Source organism: Apis dorsata, unplaced genomic scaffold (genome assembly GCF_000469605.1).
Source record: "Apis dorsata unplaced genomic scaffold, Apis dorsata 1.3 scaffold_517, whole genome shotgun sequence".
Lineage (NCBI taxonomy): Eukaryota > Metazoa > Arthropoda > Insecta > Hymenoptera > Apidae > Apis > Apis dorsata.
The window spans coordinates 312,945-330,380 of NW_006263742.1; the positions used below are offsets into that span (position 1 = coordinate 312,945).

The 17,436-nt window shown below is 19.6% G+C and overlaps 4 protein-coding genes across 8 annotated transcripts in view; 1 reads left to right on the top strand and 3 right to left on the bottom strand.

The window, feature by feature from the left end:
• Window positions 1-913: 913 nt before the first annotated feature.
• On the bottom strand, window positions 914-6,653 carry LOC102679707 (putative uncharacterized protein DDB_G0282133). Of its 5 annotated transcripts, XM_031512819.1 has the most exons (17): window positions 6,050-6,273; window positions 5,882-5,988; window positions 5,225-5,358; window positions 5,043-5,144; window positions 4,858-4,982; window positions 4,603-4,786; window positions 4,418-4,521; window positions 4,218-4,334; window positions 4,007-4,122; window positions 3,875-3,923; window positions 3,570-3,749; window positions 3,265-3,484; window positions 2,264-3,166; window positions 1,730-1,893; window positions 1,437-1,585; window positions 1,270-1,329; window positions 914-1,160 (listed from the first exon to the last, which is right to left on the bottom strand). In XM_031512819.1, the coding sequence occupies exons 3-16, from the start codon at window positions 5,348-5,350 to the stop codon at window positions 1,298-1,300; spliced, it is 2,571 nt and encodes an 856-aa protein (XP_031368679.1). In that variant the 5' UTR covers window positions 5,351-5,358; window positions 5,882-5,988; window positions 6,050-6,273; the 3' UTR covers window positions 914-1,160; window positions 1,270-1,297. The 5 variants fall into 5 exon arrangements, with proteins under 5 accessions (XP_031368679.1, XP_006620533.1, XP_031368680.1 ...); XM_006620470.2 differs by lacking the exons at window positions 5,882-5,988; window positions 6,050-6,273 and adding an exon at window positions 6,575-6,653 and having other exon boundaries at window positions 5,225-5,360; XM_031512820.1 differs by lacking the exon at window positions 5,882-5,988.
• Window positions 6,654-7,241: 588 nt separating this feature from the next.
• On the bottom strand, window positions 7,242-15,205 carry LOC102680997 (DNA polymerase zeta catalytic subunit). Its single transcript, XM_031512835.1, has 17 exons — window positions 15,124-15,205; window positions 14,904-15,051; window positions 14,649-14,835; window positions 14,444-14,537; window positions 13,886-14,359; window positions 13,600-13,819; window positions 12,533-13,503; window positions 10,869-11,951; window positions 10,641-10,791; window positions 10,012-10,554; window positions 9,621-9,933; window positions 9,180-9,498; window positions 8,867-9,115; window positions 8,379-8,492; window positions 7,884-8,302; window positions 7,518-7,746; window positions 7,242-7,426 (listed from the first exon to the last, which is right to left on the bottom strand). Exons 2-17 carry the CDS (start codon window positions 15,040-15,042, stop codon window positions 7,256-7,258), a joined length of 5,676 nt encoding a protein of 1,891 aa, XP_031368695.1. The 5' UTR covers window positions 15,043-15,051; window positions 15,124-15,205; the 3' UTR covers window positions 7,242-7,255.
• Window positions 15,206-15,933: 728 nt separating this feature from the next.
• LOC102679595 (guanine nucleotide-binding protein subunit gamma-1) lies at window positions 15,934-16,443 on the bottom strand. The gene has a single exon (XM_006620469.2). The coding sequence runs from the start codon at window positions 16,407-16,409 to the stop codon at window positions 16,197-16,199; it is 213 nt and encodes a 70-aa protein (XP_006620532.1). The 5' UTR covers window positions 16,410-16,443; the 3' UTR covers window positions 15,934-16,196.
• A 352-nt stretch (window positions 16,444-16,795) lies between these two features.
• The window catches only part of LOC102680182 (T-complex protein 1 subunit theta), a 3,340-nt gene continuing 2,699 nt past the window's right edge, over window positions 16,796-17,436 (top strand). Inside the window, exon 1 of the mRNA XM_006620474.1 lies at window positions 16,796-16,993. Coding sequence (XP_006620537.1) covers window positions 16,934-16,993 — 60 coding nt within the window. The 5' untranslated portion in view covers window positions 16,796-16,933. The remainder of the gene's footprint in view (window positions 16,994-17,436) is intronic.

Below are 17,436 nucleotides of genomic sequence, written 5' to 3' on the forward strand. Positions count from 1 at the left end.
TAATACATAAATATTTTACTATATAGATACTATAAAGGTAATATACTTGTTATAAATAAATATAATATATGAACATATTTTTTAACTTAAACGACATAATATAATATAAACAAGTATTTTTTTAAGATTTAGCTTTAAAATATTTTTATATACATATTTATATTATAAATATTCATAAAATATATATTATTCTTTAAATTTTTATTATCTTTTATTATCTATTTTATTATCTTCTTAAAATTTCTTTGTTATTACATTTTTTATTTGATTAAATATTACATATAAATTTAGTGAAAAAATTTTTTTTCAATAAATGTATCTTTAATATTTTTTATAGTTTCAACATTGCGATTAATTCTAATATTTTACATTTATATTTTATTTATTTTAAATATATACATTTATATCATAATAGTATAAATTTTCCAAAATTTTTATTTATCTTATATCTGAAAATTTTTTATGTGTTCTGATAAATTAAATCTTTTTCTTATATTATTTGTTTCTCTTAAAAAAGAAGCTTGTTCAATGCACCATTCATTATCTTCTTTTTTATATCTTGAGAACAAATCTGGATTATTATCAACAAAATTTTTTATCTTCTTTAAATCAATACTTACTTTAAACTCTTTTTTATTCATGTTTCCTGATTTATTTGATTTATTTGCATGATTTTCAAGAAAGAATACATGTTGAATTAATTTTGTTGAATTATAAGAATCATTTTTCAAATCTTTTTCTATTATATTATGTATTTCACGTGAATTGTCTGTTATATTATCAAAATTTAAATTTGGAATATTTTGTTTTATGTCGTTCATTTTTTTATTACAATTATCATTATAATTTATTGTAGCAACAAAATTATTTTCAATGTTATCAATTAAATTAATATTTTCATTATTTCCTTCATTATTTCCTTCTTTATTATTTTCAATTATTTTAAACATAGATTGTATGATCTTTTCATTCTCATTATTATTTATAAAAACATTTGAATCATTTATATTTAATTCTGTATTCATTAATAAATCATCTGTTATATTTTTGCAAGAAATTGTCTCTGGATTTAAATTTTCTTTTGTTTCATCTTGATAATTTTTAGAATGTTCATTAAATATATATGTGTTTTTATCTTCAGTATAAGCAGATGAAATATTCTAGAAAATATTTCCAAATTTTAAAGTTTTATTTTGTGTTTTAAAATATTTTGTTGAGGTACAGATATTTTCATATATCAAATATAATATTCTTTTTTATAATACTTACACATTCCATATTAATATTTACAGAAAATTTATTGTACAAGATCATCTGCATCAAAAAAATGTAATTTTATAAATATTATTTAATGAAATTCCTAACATATATTAATAATAATATAAGTTATTATATTATTATATATAATTAATATATATATATATATATTTATATTATATTNATATTATGTACACGAAATTTAAGATCTCGTAAACGTACATATTCTGGTATTAATTGAGAATAATTATAATCTATAGTTTTATTTCTCTCTTGCCAACATATATCATGAAATTTATTGTTTGATATTCTATAATTTGTATTAATCCTGCAATTTATAAAACATTACAATATTTTGTTAATAAATTGATATTACTTAACAAAAATTTTATTTATATAAAATTATAAAAATATAAAATTTAATTTTGATAAAAATTATAAAGATTTAGAAAGAATAATTTATAATACTTACATTTCGACATTATTCTGAGATTTCCATTGTTCTAATTTTTGTGATTTTTTAGATTTCAAATCATCTAAATTTACAGATTTATCAATGTTTTTGATCCTTATATCATTTGTAAAAATTTTATCTCTCGATTCTCTAGTAGAATTAATACTTACATCTTCATCACACTGTTAGGATTGCAAATAATACATTGAAAAAAAAAAAGGAAATTTATAAACAGAATTTCCATGATATCTTACTTCTCTTTAAAATTAATTTTTAAGTTGAAATATACAAAATTAACATAATTATTCTTAAATAAATAATACAAAATAGAATATAATTATAAAAAATTAAAAAAAAAAACAATTTATAAATTATCTATTTTTTAAATAAATGAATATTTTAAATATAAATTATTTAATAATAAATATTTAATAATAATAAACATTGAATTTATAAAATATTACCGGAAAAATTAGAAAGAGGTATTTATTATATATTTTTTTTTACAAAAAAAAAAAATACAAAAATAATTTAAAAAAATATCTTACTTACATTTTTTATGTTATTATCAATTTTAATATTTTCAAATTCTTTATTCGCATCATTTGTAATACCTATATATGTGTAAGTATTTTCTTCATTTGTTAAATCAGTTTTATTATATAATAAATTATTTGATGTATCAATTTTTGGTAAACATTTTGTATTAGATGTACATAGTATATCTTCGACATTACAATTTTTTTTAATCTGAATATGTGATTCTTTATTCTGTATGTTACAATCATTTATAGAAGTATTATTTTCATTATAATGAATAATTTGCAAATTATTTTTATTAGATGAAACATTTATTAAAGCATTTGTAGAAATGCATGATGATTTTGATGTTTCTCCTATTACATTGTTACTTTTTTTCAATCTTTTAGATTCATTTATATATGACATTATTGGATTCATTGTAATTTTGTCACATTTCCTTTTTAAATTTGATTCCATGAAAATATCATTTTCATGTAATATTGAATTTCTATTTTGTGATGTTCGATTTTTGACTTTTTTTTGTTCATCAGACGTTACATTTTCAAATTCTTCAGGTGCCAATGAAACTACATTTGTAATTTTAATATTTGAAACAAAATCACTATAAATATATTCATTTTCATGATTTAATTTTATTTTATCATCTAAAATATTAGACTTTGTCTTATTTTGTAAATTGAGTTTCCTTAAATTATCTGACTCAATTAAATTTAAATTATTCATTTGAAAATTCTTATTATTATTTTGATTTAAATTATTTTGTAATTTTTCTATTTTTGATGGAATAGAATCATATACAATATCATTTTTATTAAATTCAATTTTAACGTCTTTAAATTCAGATTCATAATTTTTTTCGTTTTCATTATCCTCAATAACAAATTTATCATTTAATGTAGTACATTTATTGGCCTGCAAAATATGTAAATTTTATTATTTTATAAAATTATTTAATTCATATTTTTAATATTTATGTGATTTTTATTTAATTGTTGTTTATAAATATTTGCCTCTATAATGCCATTAACATTATCAAGTGTAAGAATATTATTAGCTTGTTCATCCAACTGTGATTTGGAATGTCGAATTGAAAAATTGATATTGTCTTCATTTATTGAACTTGACACATTCGTAAAAATTTCGTTACTGCTTGTAGATTGTAAATTATATTGTTCCATATTTGTTAAATTCAACATATTTATATTTTCGCTAGTTTGTTGTTTATTAATGCTATTGAACATTAAAATATATTTTTATTAGAATGTAATAAATTAAATGTAATATATTTAATATTTTGTATTTTTTAAATATTAACTTTTGCATTTCTTTATTTGCTTCAAGTTGTTTTAATTTATAAATTCGAGGACCAGGACGTAATTTAATAGTTGACATTTGTAATGTGGAGTTTACAAGTGGTGAACTTGATATAAATGGTACAGGTGAATCTTTACCAACAGAAATATCACTGTTTGAATCATCTGTATCAGAAACATTCCTAATAAAATAATTAATATATATATTAATTTTATATTAAATTTACACTATTATTTTAATAATATTTATATATTTCAATTTAATATTTTAATATTTAATTTAACTTAAAAAAAAATTAATACATACTCTAATGTATCTCTTATTGAACTTGAACTAGCAATTTCTTTAGATTTACCTATATATAAAAATATAAAAAAAAATTTAATAAAAGAAAAATTAATTCTCTGAAAATTAATTAAAAAATACTTTATTCTTTACCTAGAATAGAAATACATTCTGTACATTCCCAAACAGGATTAGTCCATTTAAGCTGTCCACAAGCCATATGAATTCCTTGTGAACCGCAAGTGCGACAAAGTGTTAATTTCCATTTTCTATTAAATTATAATTATAATTATATAAAAAATGAGAAACTAAAAACCAAAATCACATTATATAAAAATAAATAAAATATTTTTTTTTCACTTACGCATTAAAACTTGTATATTTCCTTCCTTTAGGACAAAGACATACAGAAGCATCACATTGATCATGTCTATATAAAAGTTCTTCAAATGCATTGGGTACAAGTTCCCATGAAGCATCTCTTCAAAAAAAAATATAAAAGTAATTAAATATTATAATTTAACATTTTATTATAAAATGCACAAGTTTCATTAATTTACTTACTGACTTGGGATAAAAATACCAAATTCTAACATTGCTTTTTGAAATAATTTTTTATCATTACATAAAGGGCATTTAAAAAAATATCCAGCACTCATAGCAAGTTGCTAAAAAAAATTTTTTTAATTTTTTTCTCAATGTATATTTTTTTGTAATTAAAATTTTAAATACTTAATGAATTATTTTACCTGTACACATTTTCTATGAAACCATGCATTTTTTTTACAACATGGAGCCCACATTGTATCAACTTTATTATAAGAATCCACTTCCTCGTAACATATATAACATACTATTTCATTCATTTTTTTTAATTCATATTTAACTTGAGTATCTATTTTTTGCTTTGGTCTATGATTTATACAATATGATCTAAAATGTATTATCATATATTAAACTTCTTTTTAAAAAATTTAAAATTAAAAAATATAAATATAATATACCTAAATTCACCAAAAAATTGATTTAAGGTACCAGCCCTTAACCCACAAGGATAATGAAATATTTTTTTACATTTTACATTGCAACATCCCAAAGTGGCACCAGATTTTTTACAATATGAACATACCTTTAAATTAAAATATTTTAAATAATTATAAGTTTTTTTTCTTTGTATATAATTTATTACCAGTCTTTTTCCTCTGCGAATTTCTTTTTGTATATCTGTCTTCAAAAAACCTAAAATACCTTGATCATCTTTTCCTCTCTGTTGCATATTTGATGATAAAAGCTATAAAATATTATATTGAAATATCATATATTATAATAATATTTATTATAATAATAAAAATATTTATAAAAACTATGTACCAAACAATAATAATGTGTAACAATGTTACCATCTTCATAAAATTTTCCAAATTCCAATTCATTATTTTGTGATGATCTACAGAAGCAGCAAATTTTATGTTTAGATGATTTGTTTTTTTTTGACATGGTATTTGCTACAAAATTTAAGAAAAAATTTTTAGAATATATATAACATATAAAGAAATTTAATATCAAATTCTAAACAATATAAAGAATATGGTACATTTTTAATTTTTAATAAATTCATATAATTATATTATATTTAACAAATATGTATTAATAATAAATACAATAAATATATATGAAATATAAATAAATATAAAATTTAAAATAAATATGTTATTTTATCATGAGAGATGTAATTAAATAAATAAAATATATAGATATATTATACCTCTAAATTAGAAATATTATGTGAATTTTATTTCTTATAACATATTTAAAAAACACTTATAAGCAAGTATATGTCATTTTGATTTTTAAAATCAAAAAACTCCGCAAAAATAATATTGATACATAATATAATATATAATATAAATAAAACATTTCATTTCAAATAATTAAATAAACATTTTTTTTCCACAATATAAATAAAAATATAAAAAAAATAAATATTTAAATCTTAACAGATTATTTTTTAATTATAAAATAGATCACTTTTAAAATAATACTGTGCGGGAGGAACTTATGTATAAATTATAAATGCATCCACGAAAATATGGCTAACAGCAGAAGACTGTTCCTTTACTTCTTTCTATCGCTCACTGAAATATGATAGTATATGTTCTCGTTTGTAAATGTAATATTTTTAGTCAATATGCATACCTCTTTTTATGAATTTATTGGATCTATTAGAAGTAACCAATCAAACTTGCATTCCTTTATTTAAATCAATTTTTCATGAATGTATCTCTGTCTCTAGTAACACATATATTATGTATACTATGTAGCACTATCTCCACTTATTCTTGGAAATATTGAAAATTTGAAATGAATATTTTTTTTATAAGAAATTAAATGATGCAGATTAAATAATGGAATTTTTTACCATATAAATATATATATGTATAATATTATGTATATATACACATTGTATATATATATATAAATTATTTTCGAGACATTTTTAAAGAATCAATTTTAAAAACCAATACAAATAATACAAAAAATTAGTATACCAAAATGTCAATTAAAGCTTATTTATTAAATTAAATTACAAACAATTTAAGTTTATGTATGAAGCAATACCGAAACAAAATAATTTCATTTTATTTCTATTTAACACAATTGCTTATAACTTAATAATAATAATAATAAGTTTTAATTGTTATTTTTATATTTATTTTAACCTTAAAATTGATCCTCCAAATGTATCCCACGAATATGTTAACAGCTTACATATAATAATTTTCAATATACCACGCTATCTGGTGACATAATAAATAATCTTTATGTTCAAATCAATTTTTTGCAAAATAATATTTGAATATTAGATATATCTTTTTGATTTTATTATTTTTCAATATAAATATAATATAATATATATTCATATAATATAATACATAATATAATACATATATATAATAATTAATATGTAATTAAAATAGTAAAAAATATAATGATATATATTATTACATGGAGAATTTTAAAACAGATATATATGTATAAAAGCAAAAAATTATTCTACAAAGAGAAATCGAAAAAGTAAAATAAAATTTTTTATTTGAAATGTTATTTGAAAAAATTAAGAAAATCACATTTAAAATAAATTATTTAAAGTTTATTTTTTTGATAATATTATTAAACAAATTTTACCGAAAATTAATTATGTACATGTGTACTTAATAAATTTCCAAACTTGATTTTTGCCAAAATCGAAATTATAATTCTTTTATTAAAGATTTAAAATAACTTTCTATCCAATATTACATATTGATTTAAATATTACATTTTTATATATATGAATATTTAAAAATATTCTATATATCACAAAGATATGAATATATGTTCCATTTGATAAGATAACAATCATTAGTTTATATTTTTTTTATGTATACAAGAAATATCACTATTATAAATAATATTATTCAAATATGTTATTTGAATAAGATCTCTTTTAGCTTGCATTAAACGATATAAAATTGGACAATCTAAAGATTCACATTTTGGTTCATCTAAATAACCAGTACAAGATTGACACATCTAAAAAAAAATATATATTTTTAATAATTTAATTTAGTTTCAATAAAAAATAAAATATATTTTATGTAATACAGTTAACATATATATATACCATAGTAAGTTCATGATGAGTACGTTCCAACCATCTTAATTTTTCATATAAAATAGTAATTGTCTGACTTGGTTTTGCTATACAATTCATGCAAATATCTTTTTGCGTTTGATTTCCACAAGTAACGCATACAATAGTATTAAAAAATTGCCGAATAGTTAATTTTTGATTATTTGTACATAAACTAATTGTTTTATCAGATGTTTGACGATGGATCATTTCTCTATACCTAAAATAAAAAAAAAAAATTAATATTAATATAAATATAAATATAATGACAAATATATAAATAAAATTTAAATATGCTATAAAAAAATACTATAAAAAAATTTATTAAATAATATATAACATAAAAACATGCTATACCATATATTAACATCAATGTTGATTAAATTTAAACATCGATTAAGAGGTGGTATGATAACTTTTGTTATATAATATATTGAATTTGGATTTAAACCTTCATCTGAAATTACTTCCATTGGGGTTCGCACACATTGAATTAAAGGTTGATTTGGGGCTCCAGCAATTATAACGTATCGAACTCTTTCACCAGTACGAGGTATTGCTCGTGGATCTTTACGCATTAATCTTCGTGTTAATTCTAAAGCAGGTACACAAGCATTAGTTTTATAACCATTCAAGCCACGAAATTCCTTTGCAAACGTTAAATCTTGAATAGATATTCTTTGACGTAAAATTTTATCAAATTGTCTGGTAATATATAATTTTACCATAGAAAGATCCTTTGTATCAAATAAAATTTTTAACGTTTTTTCAAGTATCTAAAATATAAAATTATTATTAATATTTATTAATATTTTTATTTTATTTTTTTCACAATAATTTTATTTTATTTACTTTAGCTACAGCTGGACAACCATCTCTACGAACAGTTTCAATTCCTTTTGCTAAATATTCAGGATTTGTTTGTTCTGGAGATTCATACATATAACCACAGTATCTTTTTTTAGTCTGAATATAAAAAAAATATTGTAAATTAATATAAATAATACTACATAATACTATATAATAGTATTAATATATTAATATATTTATGGGATATTTTTGAAGATTTGATTTTTAAAAAAATCTTATATTGATTAATACTTATAATAAATAAATTATAAATTAGCAATTGTTGTATTAGAAAAAAGCATAGATAAAGATAGAAATTGAAATTCTGTCTCTATTATATCTCTCTCTTTATATTCGCCTTGCTTTTTTTAAATTTCTAAATATAAATGTTTATACATTTAATAAATAATTCATATTTTTATATTTTCAATTTTCCAAAGATTCCATAAATATATTAATATGTATTTTATATATTAAATATTAAATATTACTTGTAATATTGCTGGTTGCAAAATTTTTTCAAATTTGAGTTTTACAGGAGGAGGATTAGCTGCAGTAATAGTATCAGCAATTTCAGTTCCAATTATAAATGCATCTTTTCTTGATTTTCCACGTAAAAGAATGAACAAAGAATCTGTGTCACCATAAACAACTTCAGCTCCCCATTTATCTGTAGATTCTACTATTTTAATTGCTTGTTCTAATGTTTCTCTTCCTTTACTAACAACACTATCTCCTATCTAGATTAATAATAATGATTAATTTTATAAAAAAATATATAGAAATATTACATATTTTACTTACTTCAATACAAGGCATTCTACCACTAAAATTAGCAGCTGTATAACCATAAGTAACATTTGCAATTAATTTAAGACCTAATTGTTGTGAATAAAGAATACGTTTTAATATATTATTATCATTTTCATAAAGTTTCATAGATTTTTTTATCATTAATCGAGTATTTAAAATTTCTGAAAGCATACGTGGTAATATTCCCATTCGTATTTCTGGTTTTACAAAAGCTACACCACAAGGTGCAAAATTTATTTTACCCACTAGTTTTTGAGCAGTATTCTTCTTTATTTTTAATGTAGTTGTACCAAACTCATATGGCTCATATCTAGAATAAATAAGAATAATTTAATATATTTATATAATTTAATAATTTATATAATTTAATATATTTAAATAATATATTATATTTAAAATTATAATAAATATAAAAATATTAATTATACTTACTGACCAATATGCTCTATACGACCTAAACAAGTAGAAAAGCAATAGTTATAAGCTATAATAATACTCGGATATAAACTTTGAAAATCCAGGACAACCAATGGATCAGTATAGAATGCAGACTGTGGTTCCATAATAAGCGGTAGAGATTCAGGTGCACGCATTCGTGCTCTTTGTTGTACAGAAGGTGAAACTGCAATATAATTTAAAGGTTTTGCAAGTCTCAACATCATTGACTCAACTCGAAACTGAGAACCTCTAGAAAAGACTTCATAAAATTGTATTCCAAAAAGTCGTGCATGTTCACATGTTTGACCTGAAATATAATGTGAAAAATTATAAAATTGCAAAATAAATAATAAAATAAAATGTTAAAGTAATAAATAATACAAACCAATAATATCAAGATGAATTAATATTCTCAGAGTACCTATAACTCTTATAATATAATGAGTAATAACTCTCCATTGCATAGTCATATTTTCATGATTCCACCATTCAGTTAACATTTGAAAGGTAGGACATGAAATTCTTTCATGCATGACATTATACATAACATTTTCAAATGTATAATTTAATAATGCTATTTCATGTCGCATTAATCTCCAAACATCAAAAATAATTCGTCCTGGTATTTGTGTATCATTATCTTTATTAAATGCTTGTCCTTTAAATATTGGAATTGCATTTGAAATCCTTGAAATTTGCCATTTAAAATTATTCAAACCAATATGAGAAGCTCTGTGAAAGATATATCCCCATGAAAGAAATTCTATCTCCCAACCGATTAAAATATCTGGATCATAATGTCTAATTAATATTATAAGGCTATTTAATAAATCTTCTTCACTTGATACATAAGATGTAGTACATGTATTACTAGAATATATATTTTTTACTTTTGAATTTTTTATAGATGAATTTAAAAGAATAACACCTAAAATAATATTATAATTGTAATTGGACTTATAATTATTTGAAAAAAATAATTAAAAATAAACAATATATAATACTTATTTATACCATGTTCTATTTGTTCAATTTTTGAAGATAATGGAACATCATTATAAATAGCATAAAATATTGCTTCAATTGAATCATGATTTGGATCAGGAAGAAATTTACCACGCGTAATAACATGTATTTCTATTGCTAATATTGTTAAATATTGATGCTGTAATAATTTAAAGAAAAAAATTTAGTAATATTTAATATGATATTACTTTTGAAGTTTTAATGTGAAATAATCACCATATTTAAGCTTTTAGCAGTTTGACGATTTTCTTTTTCTACATTATTACTATATTCTTTCAAATTATATTCAATTTGTCCATATGAAATGCCTAAATATCGCGTATCATTCATATATAATAATGGATTTTCAAGCATTTCTTGTAAGGAAGGATTAAAACTATTATTAGATTCATCTGAATTCTCCAAATTATTAGAACATTGTGAATGATATTTCATACTTTCATTAAATGTTTCTTTAATGTTATTTTCTTTTGTGTCTTTTAGAATATCAATATAATCACTTATTTTTTTATGTTTATTTTTTTTTGATAAATATTTTTTGGCTTTTAACCAAGTTTTAACATTTCTCGATGTCGGTGGATGAATAAGGGGATGAATTATTAATGAATTATATCCAGCTAAAATTCTTTTTATATCACAAGATTTTATACTTGAACCAGAAGGATAAAATTCGTTTATTTTTACTCGTTGCCAGAGTTTAATCCCTGTAACTTTGTCTAAATTACATTTAAATGAAATTACATTGTAAATATTACTATTACTTAAACTTTCTTTTTCTCTATACTTCATCAAATCAATTTTATTACTAAAGAATAATGCATTGTTTTTTAATTTTAAAATATCATACATTTTCATAGAGTTTATAATCTTTTCTCTACTTGGTGGATTAAATTTAGTAGTAATGATAATTAATCTAGTTTTTATATCACTTGTACTATCACGTGATATAATATTTGAAATATCTAATTCCACTTCTAATTTTTTATTAAGATATTGAGTATATGTCATATTACAAAAAATATCATCTTCATTTTCGTCTGTATTTTTATTTATCAATGATATTTTATTTGAAATATTATCTACATTTAAATTTATATTATTTTTTGATGTACTTGGAAAATTAAATTCATAATTCATTTTTTCATTATTTTTTGTGTATAACTTAGAATGTTCGGGATGAATTATTATTGAATTATTAGTAAGATCATTGATTTGATCAATATCATTAATCATTTTTTCTGTTAAATTTTCCAAGTTCATATCATTCTTTACGATATCTTTTTCATTAATATCTTTTTCATTAATATCTTTTTCATTAATATTTACAAAAGTTAATCTTTTACAAACTGCTTTATTATTTTTAGTAATAAATTCCTTTTTAAATTTTGTTGTTGATATTCTATCTTTTTTTTCAATTAATTCTTCATACATATTGCTAATATGAAAAATTAAAATTTAAATATTATACATATATATTATATATATGTGTCTATATATATATTACAATTTATTATATATATATCATATATACAACTAAAAATATTTATATATATTTATAATATTTACCTGTCTTTATGTTCTTTAAAAATAATTGTTTTATTAATATTTAAAATTTCATTATGTGTTAGGAATGCTAAAAAGAATGAAATATAAAATGCTAGATATATAAAAAAAAATTTATAATAATATATTATATATTAATTACCTTGATTTGTTTGTGAAGTAATATTTATTTTTTCATGAAATAGATTCATTCTCAGCTGTTGATTATTTTGTTTCAAAGTATTATAGGTAGATTTTAAATTACAAAATTCGTTATTTTTAATATTTTTATCTATTTTTGGAGATATTATTTTTATATTAAGTGGAGAATATTTTTTTGAAACAGAACATGGACTATGTACAGTTTTTATTTTTGTTGGAGTACAATGTGATTCATTTTGTAAATTACATCGTTTATGTGTAGACTGCAAACTAGAATCTTCCAATTTAAATTTTCGTTTTTTTGCTGAAATATTATCAATAGTTTTGTCACTTTTAGATTTTATACATGGTTTATAAACACAAATACGTTTTTCCTCTCTGTTAATAGTAATATTTTTATCTGACTCAGAATCACTAGAACTATCAATTGTATTACCATCAAATGCTGGTATATTTAATTTATTTAAAATACTATTTATAGTATGATATGATTCATGACTAATTGGATTAGATTTTTTCTCAAAATTTATTGGGTTCTTTAAATGTTTATATAATATTAATTTATGTTCAAATATTTCATCAATATCATAAACATCTAAATCTTGATGATCTAATTTATATATATTTAAATCTTTGTAATAGAATAGCTTTTTTTCAGTTTGCACTAATTTTCTATGTTTACTTTCAAATTCATTTAATACTATATTTTTATTAAAATGCAATATAAATTTCTTCGATTTTGTGCATACTTTTCTTTCTTTTTTCATTTTATTTTTAGTAAATTTCGATGATAATTGTTTTTCATTTTTTAAAATCAAATCACTTGAACCATCATACTGAGGAAGATCTGTTGAAATAGTATTTTCAATATTATTTTCAATATTATTTTCAGTTATGTAATCTATTTTCTTATCTTCAATCTTAGTTCCAAATTCAATAATTGAATTCCATGAATCAATATTATTCAAATCTAAACTTGTAATATTCAAATTTTCAATTTCATCATCTTCATTGTCATCCTTAATTTCATTGTTTAACATAGAAAATTGAGAACCTAACATACTATCATTATCTATAATCTTTTCTTCTTCATTTTCTTCTATTAAATTATTTAATATTTCAAGCAAATACATATCTTCTAAATCCACTAAAAGATATAATTTTTCTTAATCAATAATTTAAGCAAAAAAAAAAATTAAAATTTGAAAGAAAAATGTATTTATTATATAGTATTATTACTTACAAATACTATTTTCTATTATTTTATCTTGAGATAAATTTTCTCTTATTTCAGATTTTTTAAGTTTTAATAAATCATTATTTAAAAGTATTTCATTTTTATTTTCCTTATTTAATACTATTGATTTAAAATGATTAGGAACATATGAAGCACTAAATGAATTATCTTCATTTTCTAATTCTAAAGGATAACTATATTCTTTTGATATTATATCATCACTGATCTAGAAAGCATGAATAAATTAAAATTATGTTTTTTTTATATGAAAATTCTTGGAATATCTTCATACCTCTGATATAGATTGTAATCTTTTTATAAATCTTTTTTCTTGATAAATATCATTTTCTGTTACATTATAAATTCTCTCATTAGTATTGGAATATAAAAATTGTGATTCAATATTCTGTAATCCTTTTGCTTCTCTTCTATATTTTTCTTCATTCCAAATAGCTGCAAGACCAGGATTTAAATCAAAACCATTTTGAATTTCTTGTTTATTCAATATTTCACTTGCTTGTGCATCTACTTCTAATTTACAAGTAGTTTGCTTTAAAACAGATGAAGGAAGATATTTTTGTGAATCAAATAAATTTAATGAATTTTCATTTTGAGAATTTTCTTTCATATGTGTATATTGTCTAAATTTAACATTTTTCAAGTTTATTAAACTCATACCATAAAGATTATAATCAATCATAAATTGTAAAATAAAAGGTATATGTGCTTCATGTGGTTGTAAACTTTGATTAAGTACCATACCATTCTAGAACAAAACAAAATATTTAACATTAATTCTACATTGTTTAATAAAAAGAGAAAAATAATTATAAATATAAATATTATATACTTGCAGTAAATCAGCTGCTCGTTTAACCATAGCTGGATTATAAAAATAAATTTTAAAAAATAAATGTTTCTTCTCATGATATCCATAAAGAGGACTAAAATATTTTAATTATTGTAAGTATTAGAATAAATATTTTAACTCATTATATTTAATAATATATATTAATATATTTATAATTAATATTTATAATATTTAATATTCTTACATTCCATAAACTTGTTGAATTTTATAAACATGTTGAATATTAGACATTGCAGTTCCCAAAGATACATTTATTGCAGAATCTATTCCTGCTGCTAATTTATACATAAAGCTATCAACATTGTTATTTATTGTACATGGTATATATATATATGGAAATACTCCATGTACATGTAAACATGTTTTTATTCCTTAACATTAATAAATAATATTAGAAAAACAAATAATTAAATATTTGCATAAATAAATTATGATATACCAGATAAAGTAGATCCAAATATTCTGATAATTGGGACTTGTCTAATTTCATTTCCTCGAAAATCTGAAAATGTTACATCTAATTCTGATAGTGGAGTTGATTGATAACTATCCAAAACTATTAAATTAATTGAAAACATTTTTGATATCTATAAATAAAATAATATATTTAATATGTTTTTTATTGTTTAAACGAATAAATTAATTATTTAAATAATTACCTGAATAATTATAAGAGACAAATAGAAAATATTTGTATAATAAATCTTTCTATTGCATATTTATATAAAATTTTTTTAATAATGTTTTAATCAATTATTTATAATGATTCAAACAATGTGTCAAAATAAATATACAATTCTAGGTTATACTTATAATTTTTCTTTTATTAACATCAAATATCAAAATTAGAATTCCCAATTTGCAATTTCTTTTATGAAAATATTTTATAAATATTATATTATTACTATTTTTAACTGTTAAACTTTTAACATTGTTTCTAAAAAAAAAAAATAATTTTCAAATTCACATACAACTGATAACTTTTTTAATATGTTACAATAGTCATATATATTGTTTATTAAGATCAAAAAATAAATAAATCTTAATTAATTATAAAATAAAATTTATAATAAAAACTAAAATTTGTACTTTTTATCACATATTTTTATTTTATATTACAATTTAAATTTTATAAATGCATTTTTATTTAAGCATATATAGCAAAATAAATTGTATAAATATACATTAGATATAAATAGATATAGATATTTGAAATATTCAATTTCAATTTTTGTAACAATTGTAATGAATGAAAAATAGATTGTTTCTTTCATTGAATAATGTTCCCATAATATCATTTAAAAAATATTATATTTTATAAGGTCAACATTGTACAAAATAACATTTTATTTTCATATATATATGATATATATGATATAATATTGATACATTAAGTTAAAAATCACTTGTGTGTGCGCATTTTATGATATATTTATAGGCCAATAAAGTTATAATAATGAAGCATTAAATTATAATAATGAGATTCTTCAAAAATAAATTTTGAATATAATAATTCTCATCTAATTTTTATATAAAATAAATATTAAAATATATTTTTTATATATAAAAAAAATAAGACAATGATGATTTGAATTAAATTAAATTGATAAATGTATATTGAATATTCATAATATAAATGATATTACAATAATAATATTAATTTAAACATTAAAATTTGAATATTTAATGAAAAAAATTAAAATAATTTGCTTTTTATTTTAAACATGCAAGTTTAAAAAATGGTACAGTAACTTCTTTCACGAAAGGGATTTGATTTCTGTGATGAAAAACCAACCAAAAGATAATCTTCCTGTTCGTGTTCTGTGATATATTTCATGATATCTTCAACAGCTTTGCTAACCGTAATTCGTTTTAAAGCAGCTTCACGACGTAGCTGCTCCGTGATTTGTCGTTGTTGTTGTAAATTCGTGGTCACCATATCCATAACAGATAAAGGCAACAAAATTTTTTATGAAATACTAAAATATACAAAAATATTTTTTAAATTTCTTTTGATTATTTATTTATAATTTTTATAAAATTTAATTTACCAATTTTTAATAATAAATTCCGAAAAAATGGAACACTTAACGATACTTAAATTATTATTATACTTTTGTTACATACCACGAAATTTTATCAGTTTTATACTTCAAGCCTATCCCTTAAGGTTCGTTTTCATAAAGATTAATTTTGATAATCAGAATTATTATAATAATATAAAATTTACATAAATATTTTTTTAAATTTAAATAAATAATAATTTTTTTATTATTTTATTAAATATTTAATTTAATAAAAGACATTATAAAAACTTTTATAATTTTAAGATTAGAATTATTAAAGAGTGATGTCGCTGTAATCGCAATCATGGAAAAACATCTGGATTGTTCGTTATTTTTGACGAAAAGTTGTCTATTAATCTTAAAATACACACGAGGTATAAAGATCTGATTTTTATAAAAAATCATGGCTTTTCATGTACCAAAGGCACCGGGCATGGCCCAAATGCTTAAAGAAGGAGCTCGTGTAAGCACAAAATGTTTTTTGAATACTTATTTATATATCATAAGCTAAATTATGATTAAAAGATATTTGTCAAATGAAATATGACACAAAGTTCAACATCAAACATTATATTTTATGAATGGATATTTATTTAAAGCATATATTTTTTATACTCTGTTTAAAATCCAAAAAATTTTTAAATTTTTTCATTTTTATATTATTTTATATTTTTTTAATTAAATTAATATTATCTATATACATATACAATAAAATTTTACAAATTATTAATATTAATAGATTTTCTTATATGACAGTAATAATTTTATTAATTAAAAAAAATATGAGATATTCAATTATTATTTAATATGAAATTAGAGAAATTGATTGAATTGTTATTATAAATAAAAAAACTATAATTTAAAATGTTATTTATCAATAATTTATATTCTTAATTGTAAAATTAT